Source organism: Pteropus vampyrus, unplaced genomic scaffold (assembly GCF_000151845.1).
Source record: "Pteropus vampyrus isolate Shadow unplaced genomic scaffold, Pvam_2.0 Scaffold2, whole genome shotgun sequence".
Lineage (NCBI taxonomy): Eukaryota > Metazoa > Chordata > Mammalia > Chiroptera > Pteropodidae > Pteropus > Pteropus vampyrus.
Window position 1 is genome coordinate 18,314,940 of NW_011888783.1, and position 23,852 is coordinate 18,338,791.

At 32.6% G+C, this 23,852-nt stretch overlaps 1 protein-coding gene, 1 non-coding gene and 1 pseudogene across 2 annotated transcripts in view; 1 reads left to right on the top strand and 2 right to left on the bottom strand.

Moving 5' to 3' along the window:
• TLK1 (tousled like kinase 1) overlaps window positions 1-23,852 on the top strand; it is a 132,462-nt gene that overhangs the window by 50,652 nt on the left and 57,958 nt on the right. Inside the window, exons 3-5 of the mRNA XM_023528456.1 lie at window positions 6,595-6,666; window positions 22,492-22,567; window positions 23,684-23,799. Of these exons, the coding sequence (XP_023384224.1) occupies window positions 6,595-6,666; window positions 22,492-22,567; window positions 23,684-23,799 (264 nt within the window). The remainder of the gene's footprint in view (window positions 1-6,594; window positions 6,667-22,491; window positions 22,568-23,683; window positions 23,800-23,852) is intronic.
• LOC111739241 lies at window positions 13,264-13,382 on the bottom strand (annotated as a pseudogene).
• On the bottom strand, window positions 19,990-20,094 carry LOC111739868. The gene has a single exon (XR_002780398.1). It is a non-coding gene; the product is annotated as a U6 spliceosomal RNA (small nuclear RNA).

The window sequence follows — 23,852 nt, forward strand, 5'->3', positions numbered from 1 at the left end:
CTCTTTTAAATGATCCAGCCCTCTACTTCTATAGAAATACACTTCCTTGACCCCATCCTAATTTAGATATATGTCAGTTTTTGGTTAGATCATTATTTCATCGTTTATATTATGACCATGTAAATTTCTTTCACAGCTATGAGATTCTTATTTTGTACAACTTTCTGTTTCCCCTAGAGTTAATAGCTGATATTTTTAGTTTTTTAGTATTTAATGTAAGCATCTATAAACTCTCCAGCAGAGTTGTGTGAATCTCTCATTGTTTTTAAATACAAATTCTTCTTTTTTCTTTTTTTTTTTTTCCTTAGACATCCCCCTGAAACTTTCATTGCTCTGTTCTTAACCAGGCTAGTTACTCTTTCTTTCTCCTAGATGCCTGTCATCCTGGGATCTCTTTTCTTGATCATCTTGGGCCTTCCTTTTATACCTGTCTTATGTTTTGAGCTCTATTTGCCATATCTTCCTTTTTCTTGGTTTATTCCTTTGTTTTGGTGGAACAGATTCTCTGGTACTTCCAGAGAAAAGGTACATGGTTAGTCAGATTTTGAGACCTTGCATAGTCTCCTCCCACTTGGGTGTTACTTTGTCTGGGTGTAGAATTCTAGGCTGGAAATAATTTTATCAGAATTTTGAAGGCATTGTTCCATTGCCTTCTAGTTTCCAGTGTTACTGCTAAGGACTCCAATGCCATTCTGTTTCCTGATCCTTTGTAAGTAACCTGTTAATTCTTCTCTGGAAGCTTTTAGAATCTTCTCTTTAATCCCTGGCATTTACATTAATTTATTTTTTATTACAATGTGCCTTGGTGTGGGCCTTCCTCGAACCAGTCCAGAAACTCATGCTAGAAGTTTCTTGAAATATTTCTTTGATAATTTCAGCTCCTTGACTTTCTTGTTCTTTTTTCTGGAACTTTTCATTTGGGCCAGGACCTCTTGGATTTCTTTGTTCTTTGAATTTTTTGGGTCTCTCTCCCTCAGAAATTCCTTCAACTTCAGCTTTGAATCTATCCTTCCCCCCCGTCCCCCCCGCATTTCAGCTATCATATTTTTAATTTCCAGAAGCTTTTTCTGGTATTATTTTCTAAATGTTTCATTTTTATTAGTTTGCCATTAAGATATTAATAATAGTTTTATTTTTGTATGAAGTTTTTTTCTGCTCTCTGCGTTTTCTCTTTCATACAGTTTTCTATTTTTTATTTCTTCAGATATGTGGTCATATTGGGCTTTGTCATATCTATGCATTAGGCACTGAAACAATTCTTAGAAACTTTGAGTGAACAGGCAGGGTTTATTATTGACTGATGGATTTTGCACTAGAATGACTTGGCTAGGTCATTTTTCTGAGAGACTTTTTATTCTTGGAATCTGTAAGTCTTATCTCTTGAGATGATGATCTGTTTTCTTAGAAATTCTACAGTCTTCTACCTGCAGAATGTAAATTTGGTTGCTCACTGTCTAGAATTGAGCACAGGAAGGGGGCTTAGGGTCTCTTCATTTAGTGTGTAGACTTGCACATAATGCTGTTTATTTCTTCACTGTGCCTTACATGCCTCAGACCACAGTTCTGGCTCACCCTTTCCAGAGATTAAATCTGGCCTCCGGTATTTATGATGACAAGCCAGCAGTCAGTCATATTCTTTTTGTTGTTCTCATATATGTAATATGTTGCTTTTCTCTGGCTGCTTTCAAGATTTTCTCTCTTTTTAAATTAATTTTTTATTGAGGTATAATTAACATATTAGTTTCAGGTGTACAACATGATTACATATTTATATATATCACAGAATGATCACTAACAAGTCTAATTAACATCTGTCACTATACAGTTACAGTTTTTTTTCTCATGATGAGAACTTTAAAGATTTACTCTCTTCGCAGCTTTCAGATATACAATACAGTATTATATAGTCACCACAGTCTGCACTTTACATGGCTTACTTATTTTATAACTAGAAGTTTGTATCTTTTGACTCCTTTTACTCATTTCGCCCACCCCTACCTCTCAATTCTAACAACCACCAGTTTGTTTACTATCAGTCAATGAGCTCAATTTTGCTTTTGTTTTTTTATTCCACCTATAAATGAGATCATGCAGTATTTATCTTTCTCTGATGTATTTCACCGAGCATAATGTTCTCAAGATCCATCAATGTTGTCACACATCTCAAGATTTTCTTTTTAATGGCTGACTAATATGCCATTTGTGTGTGTGTATGTCACATTTTCTTTATGCATTCATGGACACAGATTGCTCTCATGTCTTGGTTATTGTAAATAATGCTGCCGTGAATACGGGGATGTATCTAGTTTTTCGAGTTAGTGTTTTCTTTCTTTTTTTTTTTTGGTAAATCCCCAGAAGTAGAATTGCTGGGTCATATGGTAGTTCTGTTTTTAATTGTTTGAGGAAACTCCAAACTCCTCTACCAAGTTATAGTCTCACCAACAGTGAATAAGGATTTTCTTTTCTCTGTGTCCTTGTCAACACTTGTTATTTCTTACCTTTTTGGTAACAGCAGTTCTGACAGGTATGAGATGGATATCTCATTATGGTAAGATATTTTTCTTTTTATCTTTTGTTTTCAACAGTTAATGTTACCTAGATATGGCTTTCTCTGTTCTCATTCTGTTTGGCGAAATAGTGTGTTCCTTTAATTTGTAAATTTATGTCTTCCACCAAATTTTGAGATTTTCTGGCTCTTAATTCTTCAGATATTTTTTTCTGTTCCTTTTCCTCTCCTGTGACTCCAAATACATGTATGTTAGACTGCTTAATGGTGTCCAGCAACTATTTTTCAATCATTTTTTTCTATTTATTTTGAATAATTTCTTCTGATTATCAATGCTTTCTCTATTCTGATTTGTTAAGCCCATCCAGTGATTTTTTTTTACTTTAGAAAGTGAATTTTTCAGTTTTGGAATTTTCACTTGGCTCTTTATATTTTTAATTTCCTGCTGAAATTTCCTATTTGTTCATTTATTACAAGTATATACATTTTCCTTTATCATCTTAAGCATGCTTATAGTAGCTGCTTTAAGATTTTTGTCTGTCAGTTCTAATATCTGAGTTATCTTGTAGTTGGTCTCTCTTAATTGTCTTTTAAGTATGGGTCACATTTTCTTGTTTTCTTCCTAAGTTTAGAAATTTTGTTTATATCCTGCACACTGTGAATGGCTCATTATAGTGATTCTGGGATTTGGTGTAAAATTGTCCTGAATCTTTTGGAGGGTGTTGATTTTTTTGGTTGTTACTTGTATTATTAGCAAAGAATTAACTTGGCTGGACCAAAATCTAAACTATGCTTCCCATGGGACAACAGCTAACATCTTTCAGTTGTTTTAGCCTTATCTAGACTGCTTATTGTCTTTTCCACTCTTGCATAGATCAGTGACCAGCCAGCCAAGAGACATGGGTAAAGGTAATATGCAGAATTTGTAACTCTCTCTTTGTGGTATTTTATTTTCCTGCATATGCCTTCTTACTTTCCAGCTGCTGTGGTAGCTCCAAATTCTGGTTTTTCAAGCCTAGAAGACTGCATGTTTTGATCCAGGTTTGATCTGCTCTGTGCAGCTCAGACTAGGGTACTTTCCCTCGGGCAAAAGCTGTATAAACAGGAAACCCACCCAGTTTTGTTATTCCCTTCTAAATGCTGTCTTCTATCCAATTCTACCTACTTTTGGTTGCTCAAGTGCATTTGTGTGGTTTTTATATTCTTTTCCAGAATTTATCATTAACTGTGGGAAGGTTGGTCTGATAAGAGATGATACTCTGTTGTTACTCATGGCAGAATCTGAATTTTTTAATTGTCTGTTTTAAAAGGTAAAAATATCTTACAAATTTATATTGATAGTACCAATTTAAATCAAAACTACAAGGTTTTTATTTATATCTGTATCTTTTATACCAAGAATTTGGTGCTCAAGGGCATAAAGCAGATGATAGAATTAGAATATCACAATTATTTACTACTTTCTGTATCTCATAAACACAGCAGTCTCAAAATAATATTTGTGCTATCACAGTGACCAAAGTGATCACTGAAAACAGTTAAAAAATTTTGCTGTGTCTTCCATAAAATTTCATTCCCCAATTTTTAAAATATTGTACTGTTGACAACTTTGTGTGCATTTAGCCATTAAATTTAATACTTCTTGTATTTCTTGTTTAACCTTTCTCAACAACTAAGTAATATTTCTTGCTGTCATTTCTTAGGTTGACTGTCTATTTATTTTAGTTGTCTGAAGTTTGTTCTCTTGATTCTTTTGGAAGGGCTTGTGAGAGCAGTATTAACTGATTTCTGGCATTTTGATAACAGTTTATGCCTTCTAATATTAAAAATCAGTTATACTGAATGTAAAACACTTTATTCATATTTTTTGAAGCATCTTAAATATGTAACTCTGTTTTCTTCTGGCATGAAGTGTTGCCTTTGAAAAATTTGATGTTGGTCTTCTGGATTGATAGTCATAGGTGTATGTTGTGCCCTCTCAGGTAGTAGTTTCAGTTTTTAAATTATCAAGAAAGATTTCTTGAATTATAATTTCTACTATTTGTTTTCTTAAGGTAGTGCTCTTTAAAGACTATCTGAATGTTGGATCTTTGTTGTTTCAATAGTTGTTGCTTTATCTCAAATCCTTTTTGATCTCTTCATTTATTTTGATTTCAAAAATGTTCTTTTTATCTTCTAGTTCTCTTAAAGCATTATCTATTGTTTTTTTCCCCCTTGGATTCATTCTGACTTAATCTTCATTTTTGAAACTTTTTTTCAATATCTGATGTTTTCCTGAGTTCTGTTACCTTATTTCTGGATTTTTTTGAAATCTGATTTATTTTGTTCTTTGTTGTCTTGAGTCATTTGATGTCTTTTAGCACATTTCAAAATAGGTTACAGTTTTCACCTATTTTGTGAACTCTGTATGTATTCCTGGTTAGCCTTTATTATTATATTCTGTATCTTAGTCTCTTTTTTCTTATAATATCTTCATGAGCTTGACCTATATCATTTTCTGTTGCTTATCTTTTTTGAGGGACAGGTGGGTGGTTTAAGATGCCTTTTCTTATAGAGCTCTCTCTGCTCTTGTTTTTGGGCACTCTTCAAAAATGTGCCATTTGTTTTCTGAAGTTTCTAGGCTTTGCTCCCTTTTCCTCTTTGATTTTGATACTCTCTTCCTTTTATCCTCGGTTTTAATTCCACACCCAGTAGTTTCTCCTTATTGCGACATCCTCAGTGAAGGATCAGTTTCAAGAGTTCACAGGGGCTAGATCGCTCCAACTTCTTCAGACTTTACCATGGGCCTCTTCACTTAGTCACTATTGGAAAGAGCAGAAACCCTTCCAAATATAGCTTCTTCCATACACAAATTGACCTTCTTATCAGTTTGCATTTGCTGTCTGGGGGGTCTTTGTTCTCAGGTCTGTCATACACATTTCCTTCTGCTTCCTCACATACCATTCAGGTTCCGTGGTTGTTGCTGTGATCTGTTCCCACCTGCTATTTGGGGGGATGTCCTTGTCACCCAGTTTTGTTGTAAATGTCGTCTGTGGATTCAGGTTCTGTATTTTTATATGGGGACTTAGAGGTGCTCAAAAATGTTGCCATTGCCTCAGGTGTCCCTGAATCTTTCCAGCTTATTACTACTTAGTTGCTGTTGATGGAGTTCTTTGTTTCAAGTTTGATCATCTTGCTCTAATTAGATTATAACTTCCTCTAAATAGTACTTGAACCTTAATCAGTTGGAATGCTATGCATTAGATTCAAGTCATAAGCTTGGAACTTATTCTAAGGGCAATAATACCCCAATCTGCAACTTTTTAATAGTAGGATTAGCACCTACTTAGAAATCCAAGGGAAACAAGGATATCAGCTGGCCTTCCTGCACATGAAGTTCATTCATGTGCCATCTTTGGCCTGTCATCCCGTAGTCTAAACATTCCTGGGAGACACTGATCTAATTTACTGATGGTCCCAAAAAGTCCATAAAATAATAAGCATCATAGAAACATATTGGAAACATAGCAGATGTCATTCTGTAGAATAATAGCTCATTTCTGTTTGTCACAGTTCAAAAATGTTGTAAAAGAAATAAAATCTTGAGAGAAGTGATTAAAATGGTCAGAATGACAAAAAAATTTTTTTTAAAAACTAAGCCAAAGCAAACCAAAGATTGTCCAGTTTGTTAATATGAAGAAAGGCAAATGGATGTAGATGGGATATGATAGAATTTGATAAGATTGTTGAAGGGAGTTAAGGAGCACAAATAATACTTCCAGTTCAAGGAAGCATTAGTTTTTATACATTAGGTAATAGTTTTAGGGATTTTGTTCTCTTTACAATAGCCCAATTCCTTTGCTTCTGAATTTGGTATTCTCCAAAATCAGGTAACACAAGTCAGTTCCTGAAACACAGGAGAAGTTTATTGACTTGATAAAACCGTCAAAACTATTTATAGTGTTAATAAGTTAGTATTATTTTTACTTCATTTGACTTCCTTCCTTAAAGGAATTGTACTTTATTTTCATTTTGGGAGATTATTTACTTTGTAACATGTTTTATTTAAAATTACACCTAATTTTTACCTTTTTAAAAATCTCTAACAGGCCTCAACAAATAATGAAAGTTCTAATCACAGTTTTGGAAGCTTGGGATCTTTAAGTGACAAAGAATCAGAGGTAAGTAACTTCTTTTTAAATATGGTGCTATTAAAGTTAAAAGCTGGAATCAAATTTTTTTAATGAAATGTTTTTGTCTACATCAGTCCTTATGCTAAAGGTTAATGCTTTTTAAGTTTCTTGTAGGAGCATTTTATTCTGTCTTATGAAGCACAGCATTCAGATTGAAGACTGTATTTGGCATTAGAAAGAAAATATAGTTTCTTTGGTTATATAGCTGAACTTGTACATTGATGGTATAGATGTTCTTAATGGAAGACAGTTAACTAGCCATTCATAATTCTAGGAGATGAAGGTGGTTTTTGAAATATGTTGTTTCACAGTTTTCTATTTCTTGTTATACTACCCAGTTGGGTCCTCAGTAAGGGTTTGTTTACTCTTTTTTCTTTTCTTTTTGAAATTCTTGTGGAATTTCATGCTGTTGGTTTTTACTTTTCATATTTAAAAATATCTGAAAAATCCCTCTTCCATCCACTTACCAACCCCCCTAAGATAATACATAGGATTTTGTAAGCACGCATTTGGATCCATGACTTAGTTCACATTGAGCATGCTATACTTGATGGCATCTTTTTTAAAATGTGTAGACAGGAATATGGTTGGATTCTGGCTTTCATTTGATGCTGCAACTTTATTTTTTGTGGATATAGCCTTTAATATCGTCTCCTCAGATTATAGAATTCTGTCAGTGTGTGTGTGTGTGTGTGTGTGTGTGTGTGTGTGTGTGTGTGTGTGTGTGTTTTCTCTGTCAGTGCTAACTTATTTCTACTTGATCCATTTTGGTCTTTTTTCTATTTGAGTTAGTATAGATATATTACCTTGATAATACCAATAGGTCATTAGCATTCAGAAACTCTTAGCTATTTAGTTAAGTGGAAAGAGAATATCAAAAGTGGAATCTTTTTAAGCCCTGTGTTATTGAAAGTATTTCGGAATCTCTAGGGTAGACAGTTTTGTGCAGTTCCATGCAGGCACCCTGACACTCCAAAGGAGTGTGGCATAGGGCTGTCACTCATCAGGCTTTCCCTTCCACAGAGACAACTGGCAGGCAGCTGAAAGGACTGTGCAAGTGACGGGACTTTATCTGCAGTAGGTTCCCTTGAGGTAAGCGTTAGTAGCCCCTGTAGCACCAGATTATCACAGTTTAGTTTTTGTTTTTTTTTTTTTAATTAACACACTTAGTATACTGAGTCCTTAAAAATTGTAGGTTTAGATCTAGTCAAAGTACAGTTTGTCAAAAACTATATCAAGAATGCTTTCACTTTATATTTTCTAGACTTCGAGATATTTCTTGATATTTCCAGATTTGGGTCTATTTAGTAATTTCACGTACCTCCATTTTCATAGACTTTTATGTTATGAAGAGCAAGAAAAATAATTTTAGAAATTTCCCTTTTCTGTTCACCAAATCTGGTGTTTTTGATAGATTTTTTAAAATAACAAAACATAGTAAATGTTAGGTCACCTATAACATATTTCTATGTTCTTTATAGATGCAGTATTTGAATTCTTTCAAAAGAATCAATCTATAAGAAAATATCACTTCCAATTAAATAATTCCAAGGATCACTTTGGGCTATATTTTTAGTTAAAATTTTTTTAAGACCACAGTGGCACTTACAGTGAAATACAAGTTGATTCACCATTGGATGTACTTTTTGTATAGAAATTTTGATATTTGGGGCAGCAGTAGAAAAATCTTAAAAATCTTTTGACTTGCTGTTCTGTGTTCTGTATCTGGAAGCTTTATTAAATAATGGTTAAGTGAAGTACATGATATTTTGAAAATGATTACAGATTATACATTTTCCTTAAGATTCGAAGAAGATTATGTTTTGTCTCTCCATTTTAAGAAGCTACGTATCTGGAAAGGGATCCCTGGGTTTTATTTGTATACTAGGTACTTTAATTAATGAATTCCCTTGGGGTGAAATTTCATACACATCAAGATACAGATATTCATAGGTCAGTAAGTCAAGTTGGAAGTAAACAAATTGCAAGATAGAAGTACTTCTTCTTTTCTCAGTATACCTAAGAGTAGTTTAAATAGTATTCCATTGTCTTATGTCATTTTATTCTTTTGATAATCCATTCACTGATCATGACTTTTTTAAAAAATAAAAGTTTTTGTTTTTGTGAACAAATAGAACTAAAAGGTTTATTTTTTTAAAAAGCAGTTCTCTATCACCCACCCTTACTATACCTCACTTTCTATTCTTTTATCTTTTCCTCCTGGTATTTCCATATTTTAATATAAATAATGTACATATCATGCTATTTTGTTTCATCAGTTGGATTTTATCTGTTGAGTCTCTCTTGGTATTTATGAAGATAAGCTTAATAATATTCCCTTCCCCTACTCTCTATCTTCCTACCCAATACTCTTTCAGATACTCAGAACCCTCCTGTTTTCTCCTATCCTTTTACTATTAAAACTGAAAAGCATCTGATATTTACTCTTAGGTTCATTAAATCTACTTGAACTGAAAATTTTCATTTCAATTTATATATGAATACTTTACATATGAATGTGCCTTTTATTTCTAAATGTAGAATTATAGAACAAAAAGGTTTTTCCTTTTGTTTAATAAAATTGCCTAGTAGATAGGATGGTGTTGGTCTTATTTTGCCTTATTTTACATCACTCTTGGTCTATTCAACAGGCTCCAAAACTTCACTGTATTTTTATTAAGCATTTATTACTTATCTATTATCTTCTAACCTCTGTCCTCAAGCACAGAAAATATAAAGATGAATAGGATACTATCCCTGCTTTCACATGAGATCAGTATCTAGTAGGACAGACTACTTCATAAACAGTGTGAGCTATGCTATAATAGATGTAAGCACAAGATACTATGTTATCAAAGAACAAGAAACTCCTAATTTCATCTGCTTGCAGAGGAGACAAGGGGAAGGAAGAAAAGAGAGGTCTTCCTTCAAAGAAGAGATGATAGTTGTTAGGAGAGGCTATGAATTCATCCCAAAGGACAAGGGCAAAGTATGAGAAGGCAGGCAGAGCAATTAAGATATGCTTTTGCTTTTGCATAGAAGCATGGCAGATAGCTTTGTTCAAGACCTAGGGTAGCAGTTCTCAACCCCAACTGGACTTTAGATCACCCGAAGAGCTTTGGAAAAAACACCACGTTCTCTAGGTGATTTGACCTGTTTGCAAACTTCTGGTATAGGGAGGATATACAAGAAGGGTGAAAGACAGGCAGGGGTCAGGGTTTGAAAGCCCTTATATTTCATATTAAGGAATTTAGACTTTTATCTAGGTGATGGAGAGCCATTAAAGCAGGGGAAACAAAAGACAAGATAGAGATGAAGACGGCAATGGAGGGAAGTGAAACCTAAGTTGGGAAGATCATTTACTTAAGGAATACTATGCCTTTATAAAACTCTAAACTCCAAGGTTTAATATTAGGGGGAAAAACTTCATGTGGGAAGGGTTCTTATTATAGTGTTCCCACATTTGCCTTTTGGACTCAACTTTCTCCTTCAGATTCTCTAACTTTGGTTATTGATGCTATCACCTAAGTGACTCAGATCCAAGCTTCTCAGACTTTAATGTTGCAAGTGAATTACCAAGCGTTCTTATGTCTATAGGTCCGGGGTGGGGGTTTGCATTTCTCTAACAAGCTTTCAAATTCCTCTATATTTTAAAAGTAGAATCAGTGGAGTTTAATGACTGAATGTAGGTGAAGAAGGAAAGGGAAAAGCCTAGGATTATTGAAAGGTATCTAACTTTAGGTGATAACTCAGGAAAAAAAGTAGTCAGGCTAGAGATGAAGACTTAGGAGTTTCTGGCATAGGTGTGAAAGGATTGGGTGGTCTGAGGATTCCTGGGGTGTCCCTGAGATTTTTTCAGACTAATTTATAACAGTGCTAAGACATTATTTGCCTTTTTTTTATAATAATGCTAAGACATATTTAGCTTTTTAAAACTTTCATTTTCTCATTAGTTTATAGTGAAAATATACAGAGGCTACATGGCATGTGATGATGCTATCATGATAATTTATGGATTGTGTACTTGTGTATTCTGGTGTTTAAAAGTAATTTAGTTTTAAATTCTAAAATGGTAAGTGTTGATAGTTATAACCCTCTTTGGAGTCCCCAATGGTCTTTAAGAGTTTGTAGAGGAGTCCTGTGACCCAAAAGTTTAAAAACTGCTTTTGTAGATGAATTCATCCTGTTGTTTGTGTAATGCTAGGAAATGTTAACAAGCAAGATAGGCATGCTGGAGAAAGGAGGTAGGTATATAGTAGAAAGAAAAAGAGGACAAAGTAAAGAACAGTAATGAATTAAGTGTCATAGAAGTCAAGACAATAACTAGTGACTAAGAATTTGTCACTTAGGCTTAGTTTCAGTAGATTAATGGGATCAAGATGCCAAATCATAGTTAAGGAGCCATTGGAAAGTGAGGAAATAGTGACAGCAAACATTGACTGCTCTTGGCAGAATCTTGACCATGAAGGAAAGGAGATGGTATCAGAGTCCTTTTGCCGTTTGCCCTGTGAATTCTCGTCAGCAGCGCTTGTGGCTGCTGCATTTACTCCTAGATAACTCACAATTATAGTCCTAACCTTATGCCCAAAGTTTGCCATGAAATACCTAACTTTTATTATTATTTTCACATTGCTCTAGTACATCAGAAATAGATGACATCATTCTATTTATAGCATTCCGTTTTTAGTAGTTTGATTGCTGAAAATGTCAAATCCTAGAAAACGAAGCATTTCTATGCGTGATGTTAAGTGAGCCTGGCAGCAAGGCGCACTTTTTTTTTTCTAAACGAAAAGAGGGTTAACAGGCTTGACATATTATGTGCTAAGGAATGGGTCATTGCAAAGCTATGATGGGACAAGGAAAGTGCTGAAGAAAGAGGAGAAAACAGAACCAAAACTCAACACCTTTTCCTGGAGGTGTATGAATAGTGAGATCTAGACTCTGGTGGGCAGGGTTCGTTGTAGGCAGAACTGACTAGGAACATCTTTCTTCTGTTGGATGAACTTCTATAGCTAATAACCTTTCTCTTACTTCACTGTGAAAATAGAGGTTATCAGGAAGGAAAAAACATAAGTGAGTTGTGGGTGTGAGGAGAATGATACACATTTTATGGGAGGGAAGGGAGCTGGAGAGGGGTCACTAATTTTTTATTTAAATGTTTTAGAATACGGGAAGGAGTTAGAAACATGGTCTGTGTGCCTATCCACTGGCTGTAAATCCAGATTATTTTATGAGAATAAGAGGAGCCCATGTTTGTTGGTTGTTAATGTTTTCCAAGATTCAGAACCTGCCTTGGTCTACCTATTTGCAGTTCTTGCCGGGACCCTTCTGTGTCTAACTACAAAGACCTGCTCTACATTCTGTACAGTTGCTGTCCCCACTCTACTGTACCCCAAGATGCTAAGATAAATTATGTATCTTAGAATTTATAATGAATGTTAATACCATAACCATTCTTCCTCCCTACCTCTCCTTTTGGATGTCCCAGAATATATTTCTCTGCTTTATTTTATTTCTTACTGAGTTGGAATATTTGTGACTGAATATAAATATAGTTGAATTGTATCATCTTTGATAATGTTGGAGAAGCACATTTAAATCTATTTATACATTTGTGCTTACATACAATATATTTTATAATGTTTGTGAAGCAGACATATGTCAAATAATTCTTTTTGCTTCCATTTTATCTTTAATAATTATCTTCTATAATACTTCTTATAATACTTCTATGATAATCTGAATCAGAGTTGAATAATTTAAAATATATCTCTTTCTAGAACCAAAGTTTTTTTTCCTTTCTTCCTGAGTAATTGTCAGTTTTTTAACTCTCAGTTAAACTTTCCTTTACACATTGCACTAAATTACTGTTTATTTTTGATCTAAGTGCATTTGGCAATTTTCAAGTTATTTAGGATTAAGGATTTTAAGTTATAGATACACAGAGGCTGGGACACTTGATACATCTAGATATTTAAATTTAGATCCATTTTCAGAATTATAATGATTGTAATGAAAGAAAAATATAGATATGACACCTCGATTGTCTTAATTTACCTTTAACGATGATTAATGAAGGCCATTTTATCAAAGAAGATCTGATTAGCTTTCTCATTTGAATTAAGTTTCTAGAAGTAACCTTGGAACTTAGATTTTTTTCCCTTCTCATTTGCATTGAAGTTATAGTATTGAAGGTACTTTGGAGCATTAATGCTTTGTTTTGTTCTTTTATTAAAAGCATTTTCAAAGGGCCGCATTATGTGTCCTTTCTTATTTTTATATTTCGGAAGAAGTAGATATTAAGAGCACTAGGGAATTAGACCTAAAACTACCTTGGACCTGGATTTAGGAGGGCATTATTTCCATTTCCAGAACTACTGATATTGTTTATGGAGTTATTTAACAGATTTTTTAAAATGTAAATCTCATTTTTTGAAGAAGGTATTTTAAAATTACACGTAAACATGTATAAATTGTGTAAATGAGTTGTCTTTTTTTGGGGGGGCGCGACGCAACCCTTCATTGACCTCAAAGATTGCAAGGACCTTGTCAGCTTACAATCCCTTATTTTTAAAAATTTTTTTACACCTGCAGCACCTGGTCTTTCTAGGTGGTCTCCCATCCAGGTACTAACCAGGCCCAACCCTAGTTAGCTTCTGAGATCAGATGGGATCAGGCTTATTCAGGGTAGCATGGCTGTAGACTAAATGAGTTGTCTTCTGTTCTTATTAGCTAGATTAAGAAGGTGATAAGAGCATTTCCTGTTTTTATCTTGTTTTTATATACATACCTATCTCTGCTTTTTCCTATTTCCTTTTTTGCTCTCTTAATAGTGTTTAGCTTGAAAGTTTCCTCACTGAAGACTTAGGTAGTCAAGATCGAATGGAAGTTATGATTCTAATTGTAAATAGAGGTAATACTAGCCTTAAGTTTTAGATTTTAGGTTGATTTTTTTTTTTTTTACTTCATTAAAATCATATATGTCTGTATATATTTGTTACAATCTGGACAGTCTTTTCTTTAACGTCTTAGTTGGAGCACCCAATAAGAAATAAAAACTTGAAAACAGAATTTAACGAAGTATAGTTTAAGTATTACTGAAAGTTACATTTTTATGCCTGTTCTCCCCTGAACGAATTGCCTTATCTTTGACTTTATTCTGTTTCAATCTGTTTAGCTCAAGATTGTTAGATACCTAGTCGTTTTTAAGAAATATTCTTTTATCCTCTGCCTGTATTATTTTCTACAATGTTTTAGCTTGTCAAATGATCTTTGTGGTGTTCTATTCGATGAGTTCCTTTGTCTTTTCCTTTATTTATCTTCCTGCTGGTAGTATTTTCTCACTTCTTAACTGTTAGGTGGGCCAAACCATAAATCTTACTATTATTATGTCATTTGTTTTACTAAGACATGGTATATAACAGTATTACTATCTATATACAGTGTACCATACATATAATAACACTCTCGTCTTGAAGAAGAGTATTCTGTGTGTGCATGCAAAATTGTTTATTTTGTAGCACTAATAAAGATACTATCTCAATAGGGGAATAAGTTTGTTTTCCTCTCCCTTATTAAAACTAATAAATTTATAAATTACAGTATTTAAAAGTTCCTGTGAAAAACTTGGAATTACTTTGTAAATTTATTTAAAAGAGGAAACTGTTTAATTCTACCAGCATACATTAAAAGACATGTTCTTATAGGAACTATATTCAGCTACATTAGTTTCTTACCCTAAAATGTCTTATATGATAGGTTTCACAGCAAAGGAAGTAGTTCTGTCCTGGTTCAATATACATATCCTTAGTCTCTTGGAAAGAAAAGTGAACTGGAAACCAAATGTGGGTCTAATATTGGCTCTGTGCCTCTGTTTTTATAAAGATGTAGAACGCTATGTGTGTCAGAATCATCTAGGAAGCTTTTTCAAAGTAAAAATACCCAGGCTCCCTCCTTGGAAATTCTGATGTACTCTAACTAGATAATCTTGCAATTTCTTATAAATTATGAAACCTTGAAATAATTCAGTAAGCCATTTATCAAGCAAACATACAGCTGTTAAGTGTTTCCCATTATAAAAGTGCATTTAGTGTGGGTGGTTGGTTGTTTTTAGAGCAAGAAAATGCTAAGCTGATCAATGACAGCAAGCTTGTAAGAGAAAAATGCCAGGTCATTTTAAGAATGAAGACATACTTTAAAGTGGAACTTGACATAGTACATGGCCATAGTAGATGGTCAGTAAGTATTTGTTGAATGAATATATTTTAACATCACTTTAGTTGTAGCATGGTAGTTTTTGTGTCAGCTATAAAATACATTATTGACATTTGGGACCAGATAATTCTTGGGGATGTAGGGAATGTAAACCATGTACGATTTTTAGCAGCATCTCTGCCTAATGCATTAGCTCTCTGTAGCCCACAGTTGTAGCAACCAAAAAATGTGTCCATATATTGCCAGCTATCCTGTGGGGACTGTGGCAGATCTTTGCCTGAGAACCACTTCATTAATGAAGGGGAGAAAACAATTTTAACAGGCTACCTGTGGAGCTAGATTACAACTGTATAAGTTTCACATTTCTAAGTGTGAAAACAGAAGCCCAAAAAGATTAATTAATTTGCCTTACAGATTAATAAACTAACAGAATGAAAATTCTAATTCCAACGTGTCTCTTATTTCAAATTGATACTCAACTATTGTGTTACATTCTCTGTATAACTAAGTATAACTTATTAGTTAGGTAAATGACCCTAGTCTTTTGAAGAAAAAAAATGGTATTCTTTTTTGGAAATATTTTAAGGTGATTTATAGTAACCATCAAATATGCCAATCCAAGATATTTCTGGACTAATAGCACTTCACAAATGTTTTATCTGATAAATACTGCTTTTAGACAGAATTTTAAGGGCATTCAGCACAAGTTGACATTACTGAGAAATTTGGTTTCAGTATCTTATACTATAGTAGAGTTTTAAAATTTTTAGATGTATTTTTATGTTGGCAGAACATAGCAATTATTTTATTAATTTTCTTTAAGATTAAATCTCATTTTCTAAAATAACTGAGTAACCATGACAACCCATTGAACTTTTTATATGCTAATGAGTTTTCTGCTGTATGTCACATTTTGGTCTTTCATTTTTAATGGAAGGTTAATATAAAGAATAACTTCTTAATTTTAGAGATTCTCTAAAGTGGAATGTGCAGGAAATATATGAGTTATTATTATATATGTAGATTGACTTGGTAATCCTGAGGATAGACACATCAGCATCACTTTCAGAGCTTTTTAAAAATAAGAATTCCTCTGGTGTCTTTCCAGAGATGGTTGAATTTGGAATAAGGACTCCATGAACTTTAAATAAAAGTTTTATAAATGATTTTGATATATAGTCAGCATTGAGAATAAGTACTGTTAGATAAATGATAGAACAGTTTCTTTTAAGAAATAAATCACTTTTTTGTGGTTATAAATGTAGTATTGTTATAGAAAAAATAACAGTGAAATAACTTTTTTTAACACATCAGAGCTTAGATTGGTGGGTATTATACAATGTCAGTGTAAATATAGATTGATATTGCCTTTAAACATGTATATTCTGTGACACAGCATTTACACTTAAAAGTGTCTATCCCAAAGAAATAATTGTATAAGGACCTGGAGGGATTCATGTTCAAGGAAATGTCTATGGGGATATTATATGGGCGCATGCTACTCTATTATGAGTGTCACAATGGAAGAAAAGTTATGAAATCACTGTTATAAATTTTACTATTATTAGTACTCTCAAAATGCCAACATTTCCAGAATGTTATCTTGGAAATGTTTTCCCCCCCACAGCAGTTGCTCTACATGGTTTTTATTCTGATTGTGTGATTTGAAAACAACTTACAAGATTATATGAATAGAGGAATAAACTTTAATTTTATGGTTTATTCTGTTTAACAAAGCCTTAAAGGGAAAGCCAGAGAAGGGAAGATCTGAGAAATGGTTATGCTACATAAATAATAAGAAAATGGCAAACAGTATTACATTTCACCAGTATTGAAGACATAGTTCATATGCTCTTTTAAATATATGTGAATACAAATTAAAATGGGTCCAGGTGATAGGAGCTTATGAAGTCTGAATGTGAGGATGGCAAGTAAGGCAGTTTTTAAAAATTGAGAGTAAGATTATTTTAGTATTATATTGCCTTTACGTATTGATACAGTTGTAGATGCTTTATATTTGTGAAGGGAGTAAAAATCTTTCAGACTTTTAAGAATATGAGCTGGCACACTTTGCTACCTGTAAGACAGCACATATTTTAGCTGGGTGATTACCCAGTTTTGTCTTATTGGCTTTCTACCATCTTTGATGTTACATATTATTAAATAATAAAAGCAATACAGCAGAAAGTAGGCTACACAGAATTAGTGATACATTGACTGGATTTACTTTGAATAGATAAGAAATGCTCTTATTTAGTGATAGGATCCCAAAAATGTTGCATACATGAACTTTTTATATAAAATATTGAAATCAGCAAAATAACAGTTATTGTCTCTTAGGTGTTAAAGATTTAAGCAAACATTTCTAAATAATAGTTCTTGATATTAAAGTTTGAGCTCTTGAGTAGAGACAGACTGTCAGTTTCAGGTTTTGCCAGCTCAAAATCATCCCTGAATTAGGACATACATATTTCATGGTAGATTTTATCTAAATGTAAATTGGATACAAAACAGCAAGGAAATTTTCACAACAGAATTTCAGTGTTCTTATGGTGCATTTATTCTAACCTGATTTTTATAGCGAAAAGTTGGAAGAAGCAATATCTTGTACATTTGATATTCTTGAATAGAACTTCTATTTTACGATGACTGTTCTTATAAGGCTCCAGATTTTCCTTCACATTCAGTGCTGTTTTTATATGTGCCATTAAAGTAACAAAGATTTCTACAGCATTTTCCTGTCTCATCTAGTTCAATAAATTTTGCTTAGAAATGGAGATAGAAATTGAGTATTGTGATTACCAGATGCAGGCAAAAAGATTTGCTGTGCCATTTGTTCAAAGTGTAGTGATCTTGAATTTGATACCCGGGTGTACCTATTGAATCATCGGAGTAGCCAGTGATTTGTATTTTTGAAACCAGTCTTCAGCTAACTGAATTGATCAGAAAAAAATCATTCTGACGAGTTTGAGGATTGACTATTTTGTTAGGGATGTTATTTAATATTAAAGTAACGTTTCTTTCTATTTTGAAGTATTTTCTCATTTAACAGAAATGAACTGTATCTGTGTCTATTAACTATAGTAGTTTTATTTGAGATGATAACTGACTTTTTGTTGTCTGAACGTAAAGTCAAGGCTGACTAATTCTACCTGAGGTAGAAGTGAAGAATAAATTTTAATATGCTTTCCTCCTCTCAATATACCTTTACACATACTTTTAGAATTTTTTGTAATGCATTTTGACGATAATTTTAAATATCTCTCTAGTTCGATGTTTGTAGATAGAGGTATTATTTGTCTTCGTGGAACAGTCTATATTGATTTATCTCATTCTGTAAGATTTTTATTTTGTTTTCTTATATTTGGTCTTATTTTCATTGAAGAAAGACATTTTTAAGATAAACCAAGAAACCACATGATTAAATATGAAAACCTTGTTTAATAATCACTGACTTAAATTCCAAATGAAATTAGAAAATTAGTTTAATTATATCACTGTTGCTCCTTGAGTCCTTTAGACTTGTCTTTGTTTTTTGAACATACTTTCAACTTCTAGAAAATACTGTGTAAATTCACTCTGCTGTCTTGGAACATTTAAATGCAAGAGTAATCATTTAGGTTTTGATACAATTACAAGTTAGCATTTACAAAGCTAAATTAATTTAAAGAGTACCAGTCTCTCATCATTTTCTCCTAACTGCTGTTCCACTTGTATGTCGGAATTCTTTGATTTTTTTATAATTACTATAGTCTTTCCATCTTTACTTTCAAGCCAGATCATATTATCTTGCCTTCCAATTAATTCTTCCTTATTTGGCCAATTATAGTGCAGTAGTTGAGAAAAAAATAGAGAAGAAAAGAAAAATTATATCATTAGTGCCAGCAATAATAAGCTCGAAGGTGTTCTATATGAAATGCTAAGTGTGTGCAAATTTTATACCTTATGCAAATACAAAAAGTGGCCTGGCTGATGTCAGTTAGATATTGTAGGAAATCATTGGTTTAGATCAGGCGTTTGTAAATTATTAGGGTAGGAGCTCATAATCATTTAACAGGTGACATATGATTGAAGTTTCAAAATATGAAAGTACATGGATATTTAGAGTAATAGAAGGATATTCATTCAGAGAATTTATTGGAAGCTCATTGAAATTTACAGAGTTACACACTCTGTTCTACATGCTGTACTAGCTATGTGTGTGGTACATTTTTCACTTGATACCTACATTCCTCCTATGCCTGTATTGTCACATTTAAAATTATGAGAAAATTGTGTCTTGGGTTAAATAGCATGCTGAGACTTATAATAAATAAGGAACCCAGAGTTTGATTCTTAGTGTGTGTTTCTTCAGAGACCTGTGGTACTTCATTTTTAAGAAATTATGGTCCACTTGGACTGACAGAACAATCCTAAAATAATCTCTGAGGTGAGAGTGGGGTTAAAGGTCAACACCAGGTAGTCATATTGAGACATAGGTGAAGAAGAGTAAGATTCATGAGAAGGGACAAAATGGTGTGTTTTTAATGGAGACATTTATAGTCTCATTTAGGTATAGCTATGTTTCCCATTCTCATCTTTGTCCAGTTGTTCAGTTTTTTTTTTATTTCCAACTTCTTACCCCACATTAGTCATATATTACAGTCTTAAAATTAATTTTAGTATTTTTTTCCCCTTTTTCCTAAAATAATTCTCTGGTTTAAAAGAGATGAACCTGTTGCTGTTCTTCCTTTACTCTAATCATTATGCATTTGTGGGGTATTTTTTTTTGTTGTTTTCATTTTTGTTTTTAAGCAAAATGACACTTCTCCCAAAGGACAACCCCACTTCCCTATTCCAGAAAATTTTAAACTTAGGGAAATTTTGCCTATAAAAAAAAGATTTTTACCAAGTAATCTATATGTCTTTATTATTTATTTTCAAATTACAGTTGATATGCAATATTATATTAGTTTCATGTGTACAACATAGTGATTAGATATTTATATACCTTACAAAGTGATCTCTACTATAAGTCTAATAATCATCAGTCACCATTTGTAGTTATTATATTATTGATTATATTCCCTATGCTGTACATTGCATCCCTGTGACTTAAAAAATATGGAATGCCTCATGAATTTCTCTGCCATCCTTGTTCAGGGGCCATGGTTAATCTTCTTAGTATTGTTCCAGTTTTAGTATGTGTGCTGCTGAAAGCAAGCATTCTGTATGTCTTAAAAAAAAAAAAAAAAAGCTTAAATATCTTGAAGTATGTATTTAGTCAAATATTTAATGACTGTTATCCCAAATAAGTTTGAGAATTTCTACATATATCTTTCCAACCCCGCTTTGGGAGATATCCAATGAATGTTAACATCTTGATGATTCTTAGAAGCTCTGAGATAAATAAACCTAAGTTTGTTCACCGCAGTTGAACCACCCCAGTGGTTCCATTTAAAATGTAGCTTCTCAATCTATCACTGATCCAGTGTTGCAATATGCTTTAAAAAATAATAGCTTTAGAAAATAAAATAACATTGTTATTTTTAGTTTTCTAAATAGAAAATGTTTCCTATAAATATAACTTTCAGAATTATATTAGTGTTTTTTTTTATTCAAAAGTAGCTCATCAAGATTTAAGATGGAGTTCAAATGGGATCCTACCATGCTTACAAATTAGTATAACATAAAACTTCTGAAAAACGTATCTTATTGACCTTAAATTATTTTTTTATATAGATTAAGTTAGGAAGGCTACAACTAAATTATTATTTGGAATCCTCTTTTATTTCAAGATTTATTTTAGGGTTCTTTATAAAAATGTTAACTTAAAATTTTATTTAGTGATATTTTTATTCTAAGGAAAATGGAAAATTAGTTACTGTTTAAGTATGAGTTTGGTAATTTTGACAGCGAAACTAAACTAATGAACTATTTACCCTAAATTGCTTTTACAACACTCTGCCTCCTGAGTAGATTGCCTGTTAAGGGGGATTTCTTTAAGATCTCTAGTTTGTGATGTGAAAACATATAGGCAAATTATTGGAAATAATGAATTTTTGAAGTTAATAACATTTTGAAATATTTTTGTACAGTTGATTTATTCACTTCTTGATGTAGGGCATATAGTATGTCACATAGAGAAAAAAAGCATTTAGACCTTGGAATGCAAAGTTGAATCCTAATTACCCTGAGTAAGTTATTTAATATTTACTCATTTATCAAGTAATAACCATGTGATAGGCATGGGAGTGGGAGGGTGAGGTGGGGAGAAGGTATTAACTCCTGTCTTTAAAGAATTCAGAGACTGGTAACACTGATTTTAGCCTCTCTGAATCTGTTACTTCATTGGCAAAATGGAGATAAGAGAACTTAGAATCCCCAAAATAATACTTAGAGGAACCATAGGTGCTCAATGTGAATTAGGTATGTATTGTTATTCATACTATTTAATCATAGAACTATTCAGAGACATCAAAAGATGGACTAAGTCTCTTCCTTTTTTGGGGACTGCATTACCTTTAGAGATGTATTTAAGTTTTAAGTTGTCTTGGTGTTTCATTCATTCAAATATTGTTTGTTCTGCAACCAGATATACTTGTCATACTTCTAGAATTTGAGGGCCTTGTGCTTTTGCTCTTGGTTTTAATTTTATCTAAGTGCAACAGTCTGTCAGACTCCACAAAAATTGCTTATTATCGTAGCCTGATAAAAATATTTGCTGTCAGTTAATAGAACAAACCTATAATTTGAAAACAAGCCATCATGTAGGACAGGGTCTGCTAACTTCCTTCTGTAAAGGGCCAGATATTTTAGGCTTTGTGGGCCGTATGGTCTCTGTTAGAACAACTAAGGTCTGCTGTTGTATATGAAAGCAGCCATAGACAAAACATAAATGAATGAGTGTGGCTGTTTTCCAATCAAACTTTATTTACAGACACTGAAATTTGAATTTCTTACAATTTTCATATCACAAAATATTCTTTTGATTTTTAAATTTTTCAGTCATTTAAGAATGTAAAAGTCATTCTTAGATTATGGACTTTACAAAAACAGGCGTCCATCCAGATTTGGCCAATAAGCTATAGTTTGCTAACTCTTGATCTAGGGCATAATTTATGAATTTACTATAATTGTTATTGGATAATAATTGTCAGGCATTTAGGTGAATGGTTCTTTTAGTAGAGATTGTATATATCAGGGTTTGGGTTGTTTTTTTTTCTTATTTAAGTTTTGTATAGACTAAATAAGTGTGAATATTAGAAAATTAATAGGAAAAACAGATTTTTTTTGTTATTTTGCCCTGTCCAGTTAAGAATTTAAAGGACGCCTTTTAAAGGCTAGTTACTCTCTGATTTTTCATTTACCTCGTCATATTCGGTAAATATGAATTTCAAGTAATGTGTACAAGATCTTCTAATGCTTCAAATTTTTAAAATTTACAGAGTAGGAAATTTTATTTTTTAAAATAAATTATAAGTAACTACACATTTATATTGCATAAGCATTGTTAAAACTATATTTTCCTGTGAAAAGAAAAATGATTTTTATACTGACTATAATAATTTGGTATGTTAAAACTATAATTTAAAATTCTGTTAACTTTGCTTTCTGTAGACGCCAGAGAAGAAACAATCAGAATCATCCAGAGGAAGAAAGAGGAAAGCAGAAAACCAGAATGAAAGTAGTCAGGGTAAGTAAAGCAAAATCTTCCTTCAGAGCCAAATAGGCATTTACAATTAATTATTCTGATTTTTAATCAGTTAATAGTTTAATTGTAACATAATTTTGTGTTTCTATGATTTCTATAGTTATTATGTAATTTCTGCATTTAATTATAGTTTAGGAATGTACTTTGCATAAGAAATAATAATATGAAATTGGAATCTTTTTGTACCAACAGGTAGTGTGTGTGGTTACTCTTGGTAGTCTTTTTGACATTTCCCTTATTTTTTTTTTTTTATTCGAGAATAGAAAGACCACTGTTATGCCCGAACCTGGCAAGCATTACCTTACATCTTTTATTTTTCTCTCTTTATATGAATTATGGTATTGAATAAGAACTTACTTTAAATCTCACTTTAAAACAAGTACCCAAACTTACTTATCCCTTTTATTTAAAAAAAAAAAAAAAAACTATGTAAAAATAATTGAGAGACTTTCATTAAAGCACCATCTTTTCTTTTCATACTTGTTCTTCATCCTTTTTTTTCCATACCTACCTTTTGTGATATGACCTAAGAAAATTATCTAGACTTTTCTATCTAGAAAATTAACTAGACTATAAAACTTCTTGTAATGGACAACAGAATAGTATTGTCATTTAATTTGGCCATTCAAAATTAAATATAATAAATTGAACTCTTAAATTGCATATAATGATGATTTTATACATATATTACATGTTTTGGGGCCACTCTGTCAGGTGTGGGCCATGAACCCATGATTTAGTATTTACATGTGGTACTGGCATCAAGAAATGTATTTTCAGCAACTGTCTTTTTGGAAGGAAGGAATGAAGTCCTAGCACCTTTCTCTTGGTATGTGGTATTTTGTATCTCAGCCTGCCATGAGCTCCTTTTTGGTCTTAGTGTAGTTCCCCCAAGATGTGGTTAGTGTACTTGAAGCTTTATGTAGTGTAAATGCACATTAGTTATGATAGTTTCAACTTTAGATTTAAAAACTCACTTAAAAGCTCATCACAAAATAGGATGAGACTTGTGGGTTGGTTGATCCAACCTGTATCTTTAACAACCCACTTTTTTCCTTTGTAGTCTGCCATCCACAGAATTGTCTGATTTTCTTACAGTTTTAGGCTGGTTGCCGGTTTTAATTGGATTTATTCATTTCAGCTTCCTCACTTGTATTTGCTTTAAGAGAAGGTCTGGCTTTCTGTGTTTTTTTTTTCCCCTCTCTTTTTTTGAAGTAAGCTTCTTCAAGTCCAGAGCAAACCTCACCTGTCATCCTACTGGCCAGAA